At 35.0% G+C, this 12715-nt stretch overlaps 1 protein-coding gene across 2 annotated transcripts; it reads left to right on the forward strand.

The window, feature by feature from the left end:
• Positions 1-428: 428 nt before the first annotated feature.
• On the forward strand, positions 429-11057 carry LOC132307859 (uncharacterized). 2 transcript variants are annotated; one of them, XM_059805734.1, is made up of 14 exons: positions 429-669; positions 783-830; positions 929-989; positions 1081-1113; positions 3317-3441; positions 3563-3697; positions 5746-5822; positions 5973-6238; positions 6964-7020; positions 7114-7282; positions 9366-9423; positions 9506-9591; positions 9672-9728; positions 10616-11057. In XM_059805734.1, exons 1-14 carry the CDS (start codon positions 519-521, stop codon positions 10694-10696), a joined length of 1404 nt encoding a protein of 467 aa, XP_059661717.1. In that variant the 5' UTR covers positions 429-518; the 3' UTR covers positions 10697-11057. The 2 variants fall into 2 exon arrangements, with proteins under 2 accessions (XP_059661717.1, XP_059661718.1); XM_059805735.1 differs by having other exon boundaries at positions 581-669; positions 3337-3441.
• Positions 11058-12715: the final 1658 nt, after the last annotated feature.

Here is a 12715-nt window from a genome sequence, read left to right on the forward strand (position 1 = left end):
TATATATATGATGGTGTTGATGTAATAATGTATATATATAAGGGCAAAATTGACTTTTCATAAGTTCTGATATTTTTCCACAAAAATGAATTAAACATTGAAGGGCAATTTCGTCTTTTTAACATTTTAAGGGCTTGTTTGGATCAAAATTCTCACAGGGGATGTCATTGTTAAAAAAATGACTAATTTATACATGGCTGTTAATACATCAAACCTCAGAGGGTGTCGTTATAATTAACCCTTTGTTAAAAGAACACCATATTTGCCAATACAATAAAAAAATGAACTTATTGGTCTTAAAATATAAATAAAATAGAGTACTTATTTGGTTTTTTAATGAAAAACGCAGGAATTGTTGATAATTTCCCCTAAGAATTACTACTATATTGGCTATAACGGTTAAAGGAGACGACGCCGTCGTATTGGGTGTCCTTTCCCATATCCCTTGCATTGCCCAAAACCATAACCTGTACTCTATTTCCCGAGAGCTAGCTCCGATCTGAAAAGAGTAGAGAAAAATGGAGGAAACGAAGAAGAAAAAGGAGACAAGGTTTTGGAGTTGGGCCTTCGCATCAGTCATCTTCAGACTCCTCCTCATTTACTTCCCCAAAAATCTCAACTTGGCCGTTCGACCTGAAGTCTCCACTCCTCTCACCAGTCTCCGCCGCTGTACACTCTCTCTCTTCCTCTCCCTTCTCTCTCTACACACACACACACACACACACACACACACACATATATATATTCGGTTCATTTAAACTGAGATTTGCTCGATCTTGTAGTGGCTGAAGGATACTGGTTGAAGCAGTCATCGATGTCGCCCTACGCTGGTTCGTTTATTGACATTTTCATGTAACGTTTATAATCACTAGAATTGAATAACGACCTTATTCATTAAACAGAAAACATAACATATCTTGTTTCATAGGTTCAATGTACCATGGATCTCCTCTCCTACTTTCAATTCTTGGTCCGCTCACAGTCAAAAGGTACACTATCTGCTTTATTTTAAACCCTTCATCTCAAGTAATTACATATATATATGTGTTATGATGCTAAATATCACTTTAATACTGGCAGAATTGAAGGGCAACCAAATCATCTCATATGCAGGTACCATGTTGTTTTTAGTTCCTCCATTTTTAGTTCTTTATTAGTTTCCTGAATATGATGTGATAATTTAAACCTTCTTGAGATAAAAGTTAGCAATATTTTTGCTAAGCGTAGTTTGATCTAGTATTCCTTATGTTATCAGCGATGTATATTGTTTAATTATTCACAATTACAACTTATAATTATGCACTACTAGTAAATAACACGCACACATGCCCCCACTTGTGCATGCAATGCATAATTGGGGTTGGTAATTAACTAATTAAGAAAACTACCTGGAGAAGCTTATGTATGTTTCCAGCCGTTATCCATTCTCTATTTTATCTTATATAGTGTTTTGGGGAAACTTCAGAAGGGTCTTTTTTTTTTTTTGGGTGTTGCATTTGGGCGATTTTAAGCATCATTTGATTGATTGGATGTGACATGTTGCGACCGAGTCCGGGGCTTGGAGGTTAAGAAATTAAGCGTATTCAACTCTAATCTTCTATAAAAATGGTTTTGGAGATATCTGTTGCAAAGGTCTCTTTGTGGATCAGGATCATAGCAACAGAGTTTGGACCTGCCTAGGGGAAATGGTCCTTCAGAAAGGTGAGATTGACCCATGGTTCGCATTTTGGAAGAGCATAATGAAGGGTTGGGTGGATTTTTTAGTCATGTCACTCATATGTGAGGAATGGTCCGTAGATAAATTTTGTGTGACGTATAGAAATGAATGGAGAACAAGTTGTCAAGGAAAGATGCCTAAACCTCGTTAAATTGACAATTGATATCTCTGTTTTGGGCTTCAAGGGAAGCTTATTCAACTACTGAAAAGTGGAGGAGGAGGTAGTAAACAGGTATGGATCAGTGTTGCATATGTGAAGACGTAGGAGAGAGTGTCAATACAACAACATAGTGGAGACCACGATCACTTGTTCAGGGAACTGGAACCCATTGATCCTTCCATATGTTGAAGGAAAGAGTGTCAATAATAAATACTTCATTGTTAACGTTACATAGACTTCTAAGAAGCGCCTACATTAGTACATGACATTTGGACATGATCGACCCTATGTGTATGAGATTTGTGTCCTACATGCTTGATTGGGCATGCACCTAGCAATCATTTTGATATTTCACGTATACTTTATAATCACAATATGTTCATTTTGTTGCATTGCTACTCCAAAACTAGTAAATTATCCATGTTAGATGGTTGATTTTACATAAAAATACAATTTTACCTTAAGAAATAAAAGAAGAATGTTTAGAAACATGAATATTTGGGTGTACCCGTTTTATTGGGTTTGGATTGTTGATAAGTCTGACGTTTAAGAGTCTTATAGACATGTTGCCACACCCGAAACATGTACTTAGGTTTGACGCCCCTCTTGTTTTGAGTGTTTGCAGTGACTTGGGTTTTGCCAAGGTCAGGAGTTCTGCTGGTGAACTGAAAGAGGGTTGTGTTTGGTAGAGTGATAAAAGTGTTTGGGAGATTGTCCCTTGTGTGTCATATGAAATCTTTGGCAGGAGAGATATAGATAATCCCTTTCACCGCGTGGAGTTTACTTAAAAGTTGACATTCCTGTTTTGAGCTATTTATTTGTTTTACTTGATGGGGTGGTTTAATATGTCCACATTTCTTGCCGACTTTTTGGATGGCATTTATTATTCTTTTTTATTTTGGTATCTTCTTTTGTATACCCCATGCACATGGGATGCTTCCCTTTTCTGATGCTCTTTAATGGATTTTGCCTATCTTTAGGAAAACAAAAAAATGTGGACATATTATGATAATGTTTAACATCTCTTGGTTGTTTTTCTTTATTCTATGTTTTTTTTTTTTTAAAAATTATTATTTATTTATTTATTTTTTATTATTTAACATAATAGTGATAATTCATGATTTTAATAAGTTCGAAACATTATGAATGTTAAATTATTTTATTATCATGGATTGAGGAGTTAGAAGGTTGAAAATCTGATGAAGTTGCTGATCTAGCATGATTTCTGAAGTTTCATGTAGTTCAACTTTGGGCATGGTGTTTCGTTAATGCTAATTGTATTGGTGAGTAAATAAATTTATTATTATTATTTTTTAAAATTTTCAGCTAGGAAAGAAATTGAAGCTGTAATTTGAATATGCATTTTTGTTTTTTTATTACATTTATGTTCATTCCTGTTTTTGGTTACACTGTTAATATCAACACATATTTGGATACAGTTTGGTTTTTGTGATTGCAGACTTCATCACTGCAATGCTTATTCGGGCAACTGGACGAAATCTTCAATTCACATATAGTCAAAGTTTGAAATCACTAAACCTTGTTAAACTGTTAGAAAATTCTGGTAATTTTAAGTTATATTTTGACGCCATTAAAATGCATTTTTTGCACAGTTATATTTGGATGCTATTCTTTTTCCTCGTTTCCCCTTATAAGCTGATGATCTATATTATTCATATTTTCAGAGATTCTCTCATCCGGGGATATTGCTGCTCTTGTCTACTTATGGAATCCTTTCACCATAGTCACCTGTGTGGGTTTTACCACATCCCCAATTGAAAATCTTGTCATCATGTTGTCTATTTATGGAGCATGTACAAGTGAGAAGCTGACAATCTTTGTCCAATACATTAGGAGTTTAATGCTTTGTGGGCCTTCTACATTATTCTTTAGTACAATCGTTTCGTCCCTAGTCACCATTGTGAGACCTGATGATTATTATTTGAGGGTTCAGCTACATTGAAATAATTTAATTTTCTTTCGAATTTGATTCTTTGTCCACAAAATTATGTCCTATTGCTGCAGAGTCAGTTTTTTTTGTTCGTGAATTATTGGTGATTTTAGCTTGATGAATATGGGTTGGGAGAACGAGATTGCTGTATAAGCTGCAAAAGCATAAGCAGGATTACAAGGGAAATTTTGGTTTACATTCATTTAGGATCTACATAACAATTTTCATTTGCTGTTTACCAGAAAATCTCTTCCAATACTGTCAAAACATCCATGTCCTAAGTCATTTTTTATGTGAAGTCGCTGTCTCAGCATTTTATGTGGCACAATTGTTTAACTAGTAAATTATCTAAGTACATTTTATTTTGTAAATATCCTGAATAAGTTCATTTTATTTATATGGTACTATATACTTAAATGATTGGTAAATATTGAGATTAAAGCTTAGACAACAACCACTAATTTGATTGAAAGTAAAGAGGTGTTAGTGAATCCTTTTTTCTTCCATGAGGTGGGGCGTTAGGCTGGTAATCTTTGGTAGGATATGAATAGTAACAGAGAAAAAAGAAACTGCCATCACTGAATGAAATGCTACCTGTTTTGTATCTTCTTTCTTGCGCGATACATGCCGTGGGTATTTTTTGATAGGAAATGAACTATTCTTAGAGATAAAAGAAATACCATCAGCGAATGAACTGCTTAGAATATTTTGTCCTCTCTCCCACCATACATTTTCTTCTTTGTTGAGAAAATGGTGATCCTTATATTTGCTTAAAGAACACTAGTCATTTACTACTAATGCATGTCAGTAAATTTGTGGAATTATCTAATTTTATAAAGAAAAGTTTAAGAGCATTTGGCAAGGGGATAGAGGTAAAACTTGGTGGTCCTTGTGCCTTTCTTGCTCTGATTTCTAATAATTTGTTGGAAAGTAATCCATGTATTTTTTCAGGACAAGTTTGTTTTTTCTGAGAAAATTTCGGATATGTGTGTTTTCATTTTTTTTACCCTGTTCGGTGAGTACTCACACACACATTTCACAAGTTGCCCACTACGGGGCTCGAACCCCTCACCGCCCTTTGAGGAAGGAGAGGTTCTACCATTAGGCTAATGGTCCATTGGTTTTTTGTATGTTACCACACAGAATTCAAAGTTCTCTTTGGGGGCAGTTCCTTAGGATTTTGAAGTCAGATACTCTTACCACCTTTGCTATGGTACTTTCTAGTACCTGGTATTTGGTTCCAATTGGTGGATTGCTCCATATGTATATTTTACCAAGTTGGGTATTGGAGGCATCTTTAGAGATCAATGAGGTATCTTTGGTTTTTACCAGATACAGGCTGAGAACTCAGCTCTTATGTAGGGATTTGGGACCTGCCACTTTGGGGTCCCATCCCTTTATGGCAGAAAATATGCTTGAGTTGTTGCTCACTGGGTTAATTTTAGAAGCTCTGGAGGCTCGAGATAAGTGCTTGATTTGGCCTTCCTTTGCCTATGATTTTTGATGGGTCTCTAGATCAAACAGTAGGAAGAGTGGAATTTTTTTTTTTTGGGTGGCGCGGGGGCTTCTATCATACGAAAATAAGATTTACCTTTTTAATTGTTGGTTTTGGTGTTTCCGATCTTGATCCTTTTCTCTTCTTACTTTTTAGCTGAATTTTCTCCTAATTACTCTTGTAGTTGGGACTTGGGACCCCTTATTTATATTCTTTTGGTTTATTTATGGATGCATTGATGAGACAATCAAGGATGATATTTTATCAGGCTTGACTACCCTTTTATGGGGCTTCTTTTCATTTTCAGCATGTTACTGAAAATTGAGTTAAGGATGGAATAGAAGCCTTTTCTAAAGCACTAGTGAATGATCTAAATATAATTTAAATTTTCAATTGAATATGTTGCTTCTGATGAACTGCAGGACTAGTTCCATTGGCAGCTCTTGGATGGGTCATTGCAACACATTTGTCTCTTTATCCTGCAATTCTAATCATACCGGTATGCTTTTTATTCTTATGGTGTTTGTAAGGGCTAAGTTCTTTGTCCAGAATATAGAAGAAGATTAGTAGTGAATGTCCTATTAATTTCCCTTTTCGTTCAAGGACATAATATCTGTGATTTTGTAAATTTGGTCCATTTTTGTTCCAGATGATTCTTTTATTAGGTTACGGTCCAGATGCTCCCCCAAGGAAATTGTTTCTGCAAACGGAGTCTTTTAAAATTGGAGATAACCCTTCAACTGATGGCCATTTTCAAGACAAGGAATTGACTACTCAACCAGCAGAACCAGCATCTTTTTCATGGAGACCAGTAGTATATTTCTTTTTGTGGGCATGTCTTTGGGCATTATATGTCCTCCTTTTATGTGGCATTTCTGTCAAAAAGTATGGTGGTCTTTGGGAGATGTTTAGGAGGTACCATTCTGATATCAAATATGCATACCATTGTCCTATATTCTTTCCCACTTTGATATGCTAGAACTTTCATGAAGTACTTGGGATCATGTCTTTGCTGAATGTTAATTTAGTGTTTCATATCAAATTTCAAAAATTGCAAATACCTTCAGTCATTATCCTGTTTGCTTTATTTGAACCAGTGTCGGCTTTGATAGCCAAAAATCTCACCCTTTTCGATAGATGCTAAAACCCAAAGAAAGTGTGTGCACGTATGTTTTTTTTAATACTTGTTTGTAAATGAAAGTCAATTTTTTGATGTTTAACAATTTTTTTTTTTTTTTTCATCTTTCACAAACATAGATGCATTGCATCTTCAATCTATTCTAACAACACATGCTGATTATGTATGTTTAACCAATTTTTTTCTGCATACACCATCATTTACTTGTTAAACCCATTCTCCCCACTTTTTATAATGCGTTAAATTCCTTTTTAAGAATTAGTGCACCAACACATACTAATTCTGTGTACATAAAGCCTCATTTTATCCATGTTGTAAAAATTTACAACGCGGGTTATGAAAGGACAATGAATTTGATCACTTATGTATTTTCAGTATTTTAATCACTGAGTTTCTCCCACTTTTTTAAAGAAGAAGATCTATTGCTCTATATATTATTAAATTATGTTGCTTACATACATACTGATTGTTTACATACTACATGCATGGATCAATTGTGCAGAACATATGGGTTTATTCTCACTGTGGAGGACTTATCTCCAAATATTGGTGTCTTATGGTGAGTGCAAAGCTAGATGTGTTGTACGTCGATTCTGGAGTGATTTATTTTGTGTTCCTCACTTATGTAATCTCCTTTTGTATTTAAATGCAGGTACTTCTTTGCAGAAGTTTTTGATTTTTTCAGAAATTTCTTTCTGATTGTTTTCCATGTGAATATTTTATTCATGATATTGCCATTAGCAATAAGGCTAAAGCACAGGCCCTGCTTTCTTGCTTTTGTGTACCTTACAATTTCTTCAATACTCAAATCTTATCCTTCAGTAAGTTCCCCATCCTTCCCTAATCTAAATTTGTCAGGATTGGAGTTTTTCTTCTGTGATTTAACCATGGATATGTCATGGATTGCTCTTTAATTTTCCTCCTGGCATATATAACTTGTCTTTTGAACTTAACTTTGTTTTTATAACCTTCAGTACTATCTATTCACCAAACCCCCCCCCACCCCCCCCCCCCCCCCCCCAAAACAATAAATAACAGTGTTTTATTAATAGGAAGAAACTTCTTATACTGGTAATTGTTGCTTGCAAAGACATCTAAGGTAAATTCTCCCTTAATTTTTTTTTTTTCCTGGGTAAATGTGGAAAATTTTATATATATAACAAAGTGGTGCAAATAGCAACAAGGGCATTCCCTTGGATAACAACTGTCAGCAGACTAGCAACAAAACAAAAATCAGAAAATACATAGGGTAAAGCCTGATCAATCAACTCAATTGGGTACAAGATGGGAGTTGAATTCCCCCATATCCATGTCTGAAAGTAGCATGACTTCCCACCATACGTCCCCGTCAATCTCCTCAACAGTTCTCCCTTTAAATTGGCAAGCGAAGTCATACCATTATTTGAAACTTCATGCAATCCAATGAGGTGCATTTATATTTGGGAATGTAACAAATACGAAAAGCTTGATGTAGGTCCTGACCACTAAATGACACTTGATTAAATAAATATCACAGATATGCATTCTCTTCAAAATGCAGAAGACCATATATGATATAACCTAAACCTTTATTCTTGACCACCAAATCACACTTGATTAAATAAATATCACTGGTATGCATTCTCTTCAAATGCAGAAGACCATATAACCTAAACCTTTACCCCTAACCTCCATTCTCCCACTCCAACCAACAAAAAATAGGAATTTCAGTCCATCAGAATAGCCAAAAAAATGCATTAAGGGTTTGATTCCATTTTGCAATTATTAAGTGTACTGAGTGCCTTTTCCCTCCTATTTTAATTTTAGAAATTCCGTAATGGTTTCAACTCTCTAGATGGTCTACTGACTTTAAGAGGGACCTACATGACTAGGGTGTTAATTTATTGGAAACTGTCTTGAAATTGCATTTAGCCACAGCCGCATAATATATGTTGACCGTTGGAGGATATGTCAACTCTAAAAGTCTGTGTTATACTCGTTGAGCTTGTTCTACAGAGTCAATGGTTGGGGAGAGAGATTGCCTCTTCCCAGCTACATTCATTTGTATGGCCCTTCACTATTTAAGCTTCCACCCAACATTTTTCTTGGGAAAATTCCTTACTGTTGTTCACCGTTGTTCATTCATTACTTGTGAAGAGAAGTAGGTTTGTACTAGACATGCTTCATGTTAAACTAATCTGAATTAGTTTTAAATTATTTTACTCTGTTCTTTATTGGTGGTATCTTTTTCTTCCGTTATCTGCTTTGAGATAGGAATAGATTAGAAAATTAAATTAGGGTTGATAATTTGATGGTTGTTAAGGATAATGGAATATTCAGTGAAGTGTCTTGGTGTTTAAAACTTCAGTATAGATTTTTTTGATTATTTAGTTTCAGATTTTCCATTGGTCCAGGATTGCATCCTTTGATTGCTGTATCTTCATTCCCTTGGGGCTCTTTTGGTTTACTTTCGTCATGTATATTGTTTTGTAATTACCAATTGATTACAGTTTGTTAAAATAAATCTTATAAGAAAAAATTAACACTTGGGTCTGTGGAAATGAATCTCCATACTAAAATTTTTGGTGACTTCTCCTAGATGCCAAAATTTCTTACACTAGTTTAAAGTAATTGTCTAAACAAGCTGGAAGAGCGGTCTTTCTTCTTGCCTGCTTAATTATCTTCCAGCCTATAGCCAGCTAATGTTAACATGCAACTGCAATCTTCCAAATAATCTCGGGTTAAATTTAAAATTTTCTAATTTTTCTTCTAATGGCATCATTTTAGTAATCACCAGAACAAGCCGTGGAAGTAAGAACTTGGTTGGGATTTACTTTTTTATCTTGAATCTTTTATCAAATAAATATAACTTTGTGATTCAAAATTTTAACCTTGTTTTCTGTTGTATGATTTAAAATGGATCAGGTTGGAGACTCAGCTCTGTACTTGGGTTTGTTGGGCTTGTTTGTCAATGAACTAGCAGGCAAGTTAGTAAGATCACTATTGTTTTTGAAGGGTTTAACATGGATTGGCATCTTACGATATCTATCAACCATGTCATGCAGAGATGCAGTTCTCTTTCTTTCTCTTTTCCGGATATGTGGGAGTTTCTCTCCTTAGCCCTGTGATGCACAATCTATGGATATGGAGGGTATGTTTTTGTTGAAGCTCACACACATACCCACACAATCAAAGGTGACAGCATTTGATCTTATAATATGAAATTTGCAGGGTACCGGCAATGCGAACTTTTACTTCGCAACTGCAATTGCTTATGCTTGCTTGCAGGTTTGTTACTTTTAGTTAATTAATTTTAAATGAAAATATTCTTGCTTCTTTTCCCTTTATTTTTTAGCTAGTGCATCAGATGATTCTAATATTTAATGAAAATTTGCCAAGAAGGCGCAAAAGAATGTCTTCATGCAGTTCAAACTTCTCTAGTTTTAAGCTTTAGCCTTTTCCTTTTGCTTTTGGTGCTTTCAATCAAATGCAGTGGTAAAAGTTAGTGTTTGTTCGTAATTAAATTAAACATTACTGCATTAACAATGATTTTTTTCCCCTTCTAATTTTAAGTTCTTTTAAATTGTAATAAAATTAAAACAAGCCTCAATTAAGCTTTTTCTGATGATGGATACATGGTTAAATGCTTATTTTATTATTAGTATTTGCAATTCAATTTTGGCAAACTTTTTGGTGATGATTCGGTGCTTAATTCTTGTGAAAGTATTCGGACCCGTCCAGAATCTTTGAACAATGAGGAGATTGCTGCTCTAAGATCGGCTGTTATTGAGCGATTGGCATTAATGCGATAACTTGGAAAAGTATATTTTTAGTTCCTTTCCCCCATAGGCAGAGTTTTGGTCTTTGATCTAAAATAACATAAAATGTTGGAAAATTTCAAGTAAACGTGTGAAGGAAGCTGTTAGTCTAATTACAATTCTGAGATTTGCCTCTTTCGGTGTAGAAGACGCTTTTCTTTTTCCTAAGCTGAACGAAAGAGCACCAGGACCATATAAGAAGAAAGTTTGACCTCCACTTATTATGAGGAGATCTGCATATGGTGTGGAATAACTTTGAACATGATAGATGACATCTTGCACAAATTAGCTGATGTATCTGCAGATTACTTGGGATACACTTGTGTCTCTCTATGTAAGCTTTGGTTTTTTGTGCAGATTATTTTGGTGGTAGAAAGTGTAAGTTCCATGCTCAACCATGACAGGAAGATAAGAAAGCTATCTACTAAAAAAGTCTGAGATGACAGATCTACTACAATGCTATTTACTGTGGAGAAGCTTTTTGCAATGTACTCATCGCTATCTGATCATTCAGCTTCTCTTGGTTATTCGGGAATATGTGACTGCACCAAAAACCACGGCAAATATGTTTGCACGGCCATCTGCAAATACTGTTGCATTCAAAGTTGCTTTCGTCGTTGAAGGTTAACTATAATCTTTTGTACGTGTTCTTGTATAACAATCAAAGGGTTAGAAAATGGCTACAGAAAACCAGAATTTTAGGGGTTTCCTGTTCTGTAGAAGACTGTACTGAGATCTATTTTACTAAACAGAAAAAAGAACAAAGTTAATACATTTAGAATGGGTTGCATATTTGAGATTTTCTTTGAATCAATGGGCTGGTTGTCATTTTGGGGTCCATTCACCTTCTCCAGGCTCTCTCTCTCTCACACACATTAAGCAAGAGTGCTAGGGATGGATTAAGTCACGGGAACGCGAAAGCGGCAAAATTTAAGTCATTTGGAGTTTGGAGTGGGAATGAAAGTGCGCGTGGAGCGTGAGGCGCAAAGGATGTGAGAGCAGCAAGAGCGGCAACTGTTTAGAAGAGTTGCATGACTTAGGATGGAATTGGACCTAATCTGTTCAGACCCAATGATGGTGTGACTGGGAGTGAAAGTGCGCGCGGAGTGCACAAGGAATGTGAGAGCAGCAAAGTGCGCGCGGAGTGGGAGCGTGAGGCGCAAGGAACGTGAGAGCAGCAACTGGTAAGAAGAACTGCATAAATTAGGATGGAATTAGTGCAAGGACGTGAGAGCAGTTTAGAAGAAAAAACTGTTTAGAAGAACTGTATAACTTAGGATGGAATTGGATCTAATCTGTGACATCTGTCCTGACCCAACGATGGTGTGAGTTTAGCAAAAAGTGGATCTGGTCATGAATGTGGGTCATGTGCCCTATAGTGCAACTAGGAAAAAAGATATTTAGTGCACCTGAAGTAATTGGTATGATTTGTTTCACAAGTCTAAGTTTATCATTATTTTTGTGTCTGCATTTGATCAAAGCTACCAGATTCATGCTTCCTAGGCCATATTTATGACCACCTAGGTCATGGATGACCACATCAACAGCTTGCTTAGTTCAATTATTATTATTATTTTAATTGGTCAAGATATCAAATTTAATACCAGCCGTTTGATTGAAGTTATCTAAGGGCCAATTTGATTTAAGAGAACAACCCGATGCTAATCCTCTTGGGTCAAATTAATTTATAATTTTTTAGACTCCCACAAAAGGATGATCATAGGGTTGTTGGAAAGAAAAGCAAAAAGATAAACATGTTTTGGAATCCCATTAAACAACTTTTATGGGGGGCCGCTATGAAGCACAAATAATAAAATATAAAAGAGATTTTTTCTTTTGTTTTTTGTTTTTAAAATTTCAAATACATATTTTATACTTTTTAAAAACTTTGTTTACATATCATGTGCTTCTTGCTCGAAGAATAATATTTAACGTCTTTAGTTATAACATCATATCATAGTATAATCGTTAAAAAAATCATAGCAAAGGGAACTAAATACTTGACCTTTGTTCAAAAAAAATAAAAATGAAATATAATGAGATTATATCATACCTAATTATGTTCAAGAAATATAAGTATCATCATGGTGGTAAATAAGGGTCAAACCCGGGTAAGTAGATTGGAACACAAGCATTCAAAACATTGGTCTACAAGCTCTTTATTATAGGAGTTAATTGTCACGACTAAAAAGAATTATTTACCGCTAAAAATTGCAATTATGTGTCAAAATAAAGTTAATATTAAGATGTATGGCCATCTATCTTAACATGGTCATGAATATAACTATACTTGAAAGAATCGAGATCATCTCCGTTGCAACTATATATCTTATATTTTTAAATGCATCAAAACAACAAAGATTTGATATGCACACAATACCTTATGTCAAAATAGCATATTTTATGATATCGAAAACTCAACACAACGTAACACCATTAAGTTGAGATTATTGCGCA

This window comes from Cornus florida, unplaced genomic scaffold, assembly GCF_030987335.1.
Source record: "Cornus florida cultivar Cherokee Brave unplaced genomic scaffold, ASM3098733v1 CherokeeBrave_3.0.0_Hap2_Chr05, whole genome shotgun sequence".
NCBI lineage: Eukaryota > Viridiplantae > Streptophyta > Magnoliopsida > Cornales > Cornaceae > Cornus > Cornus florida.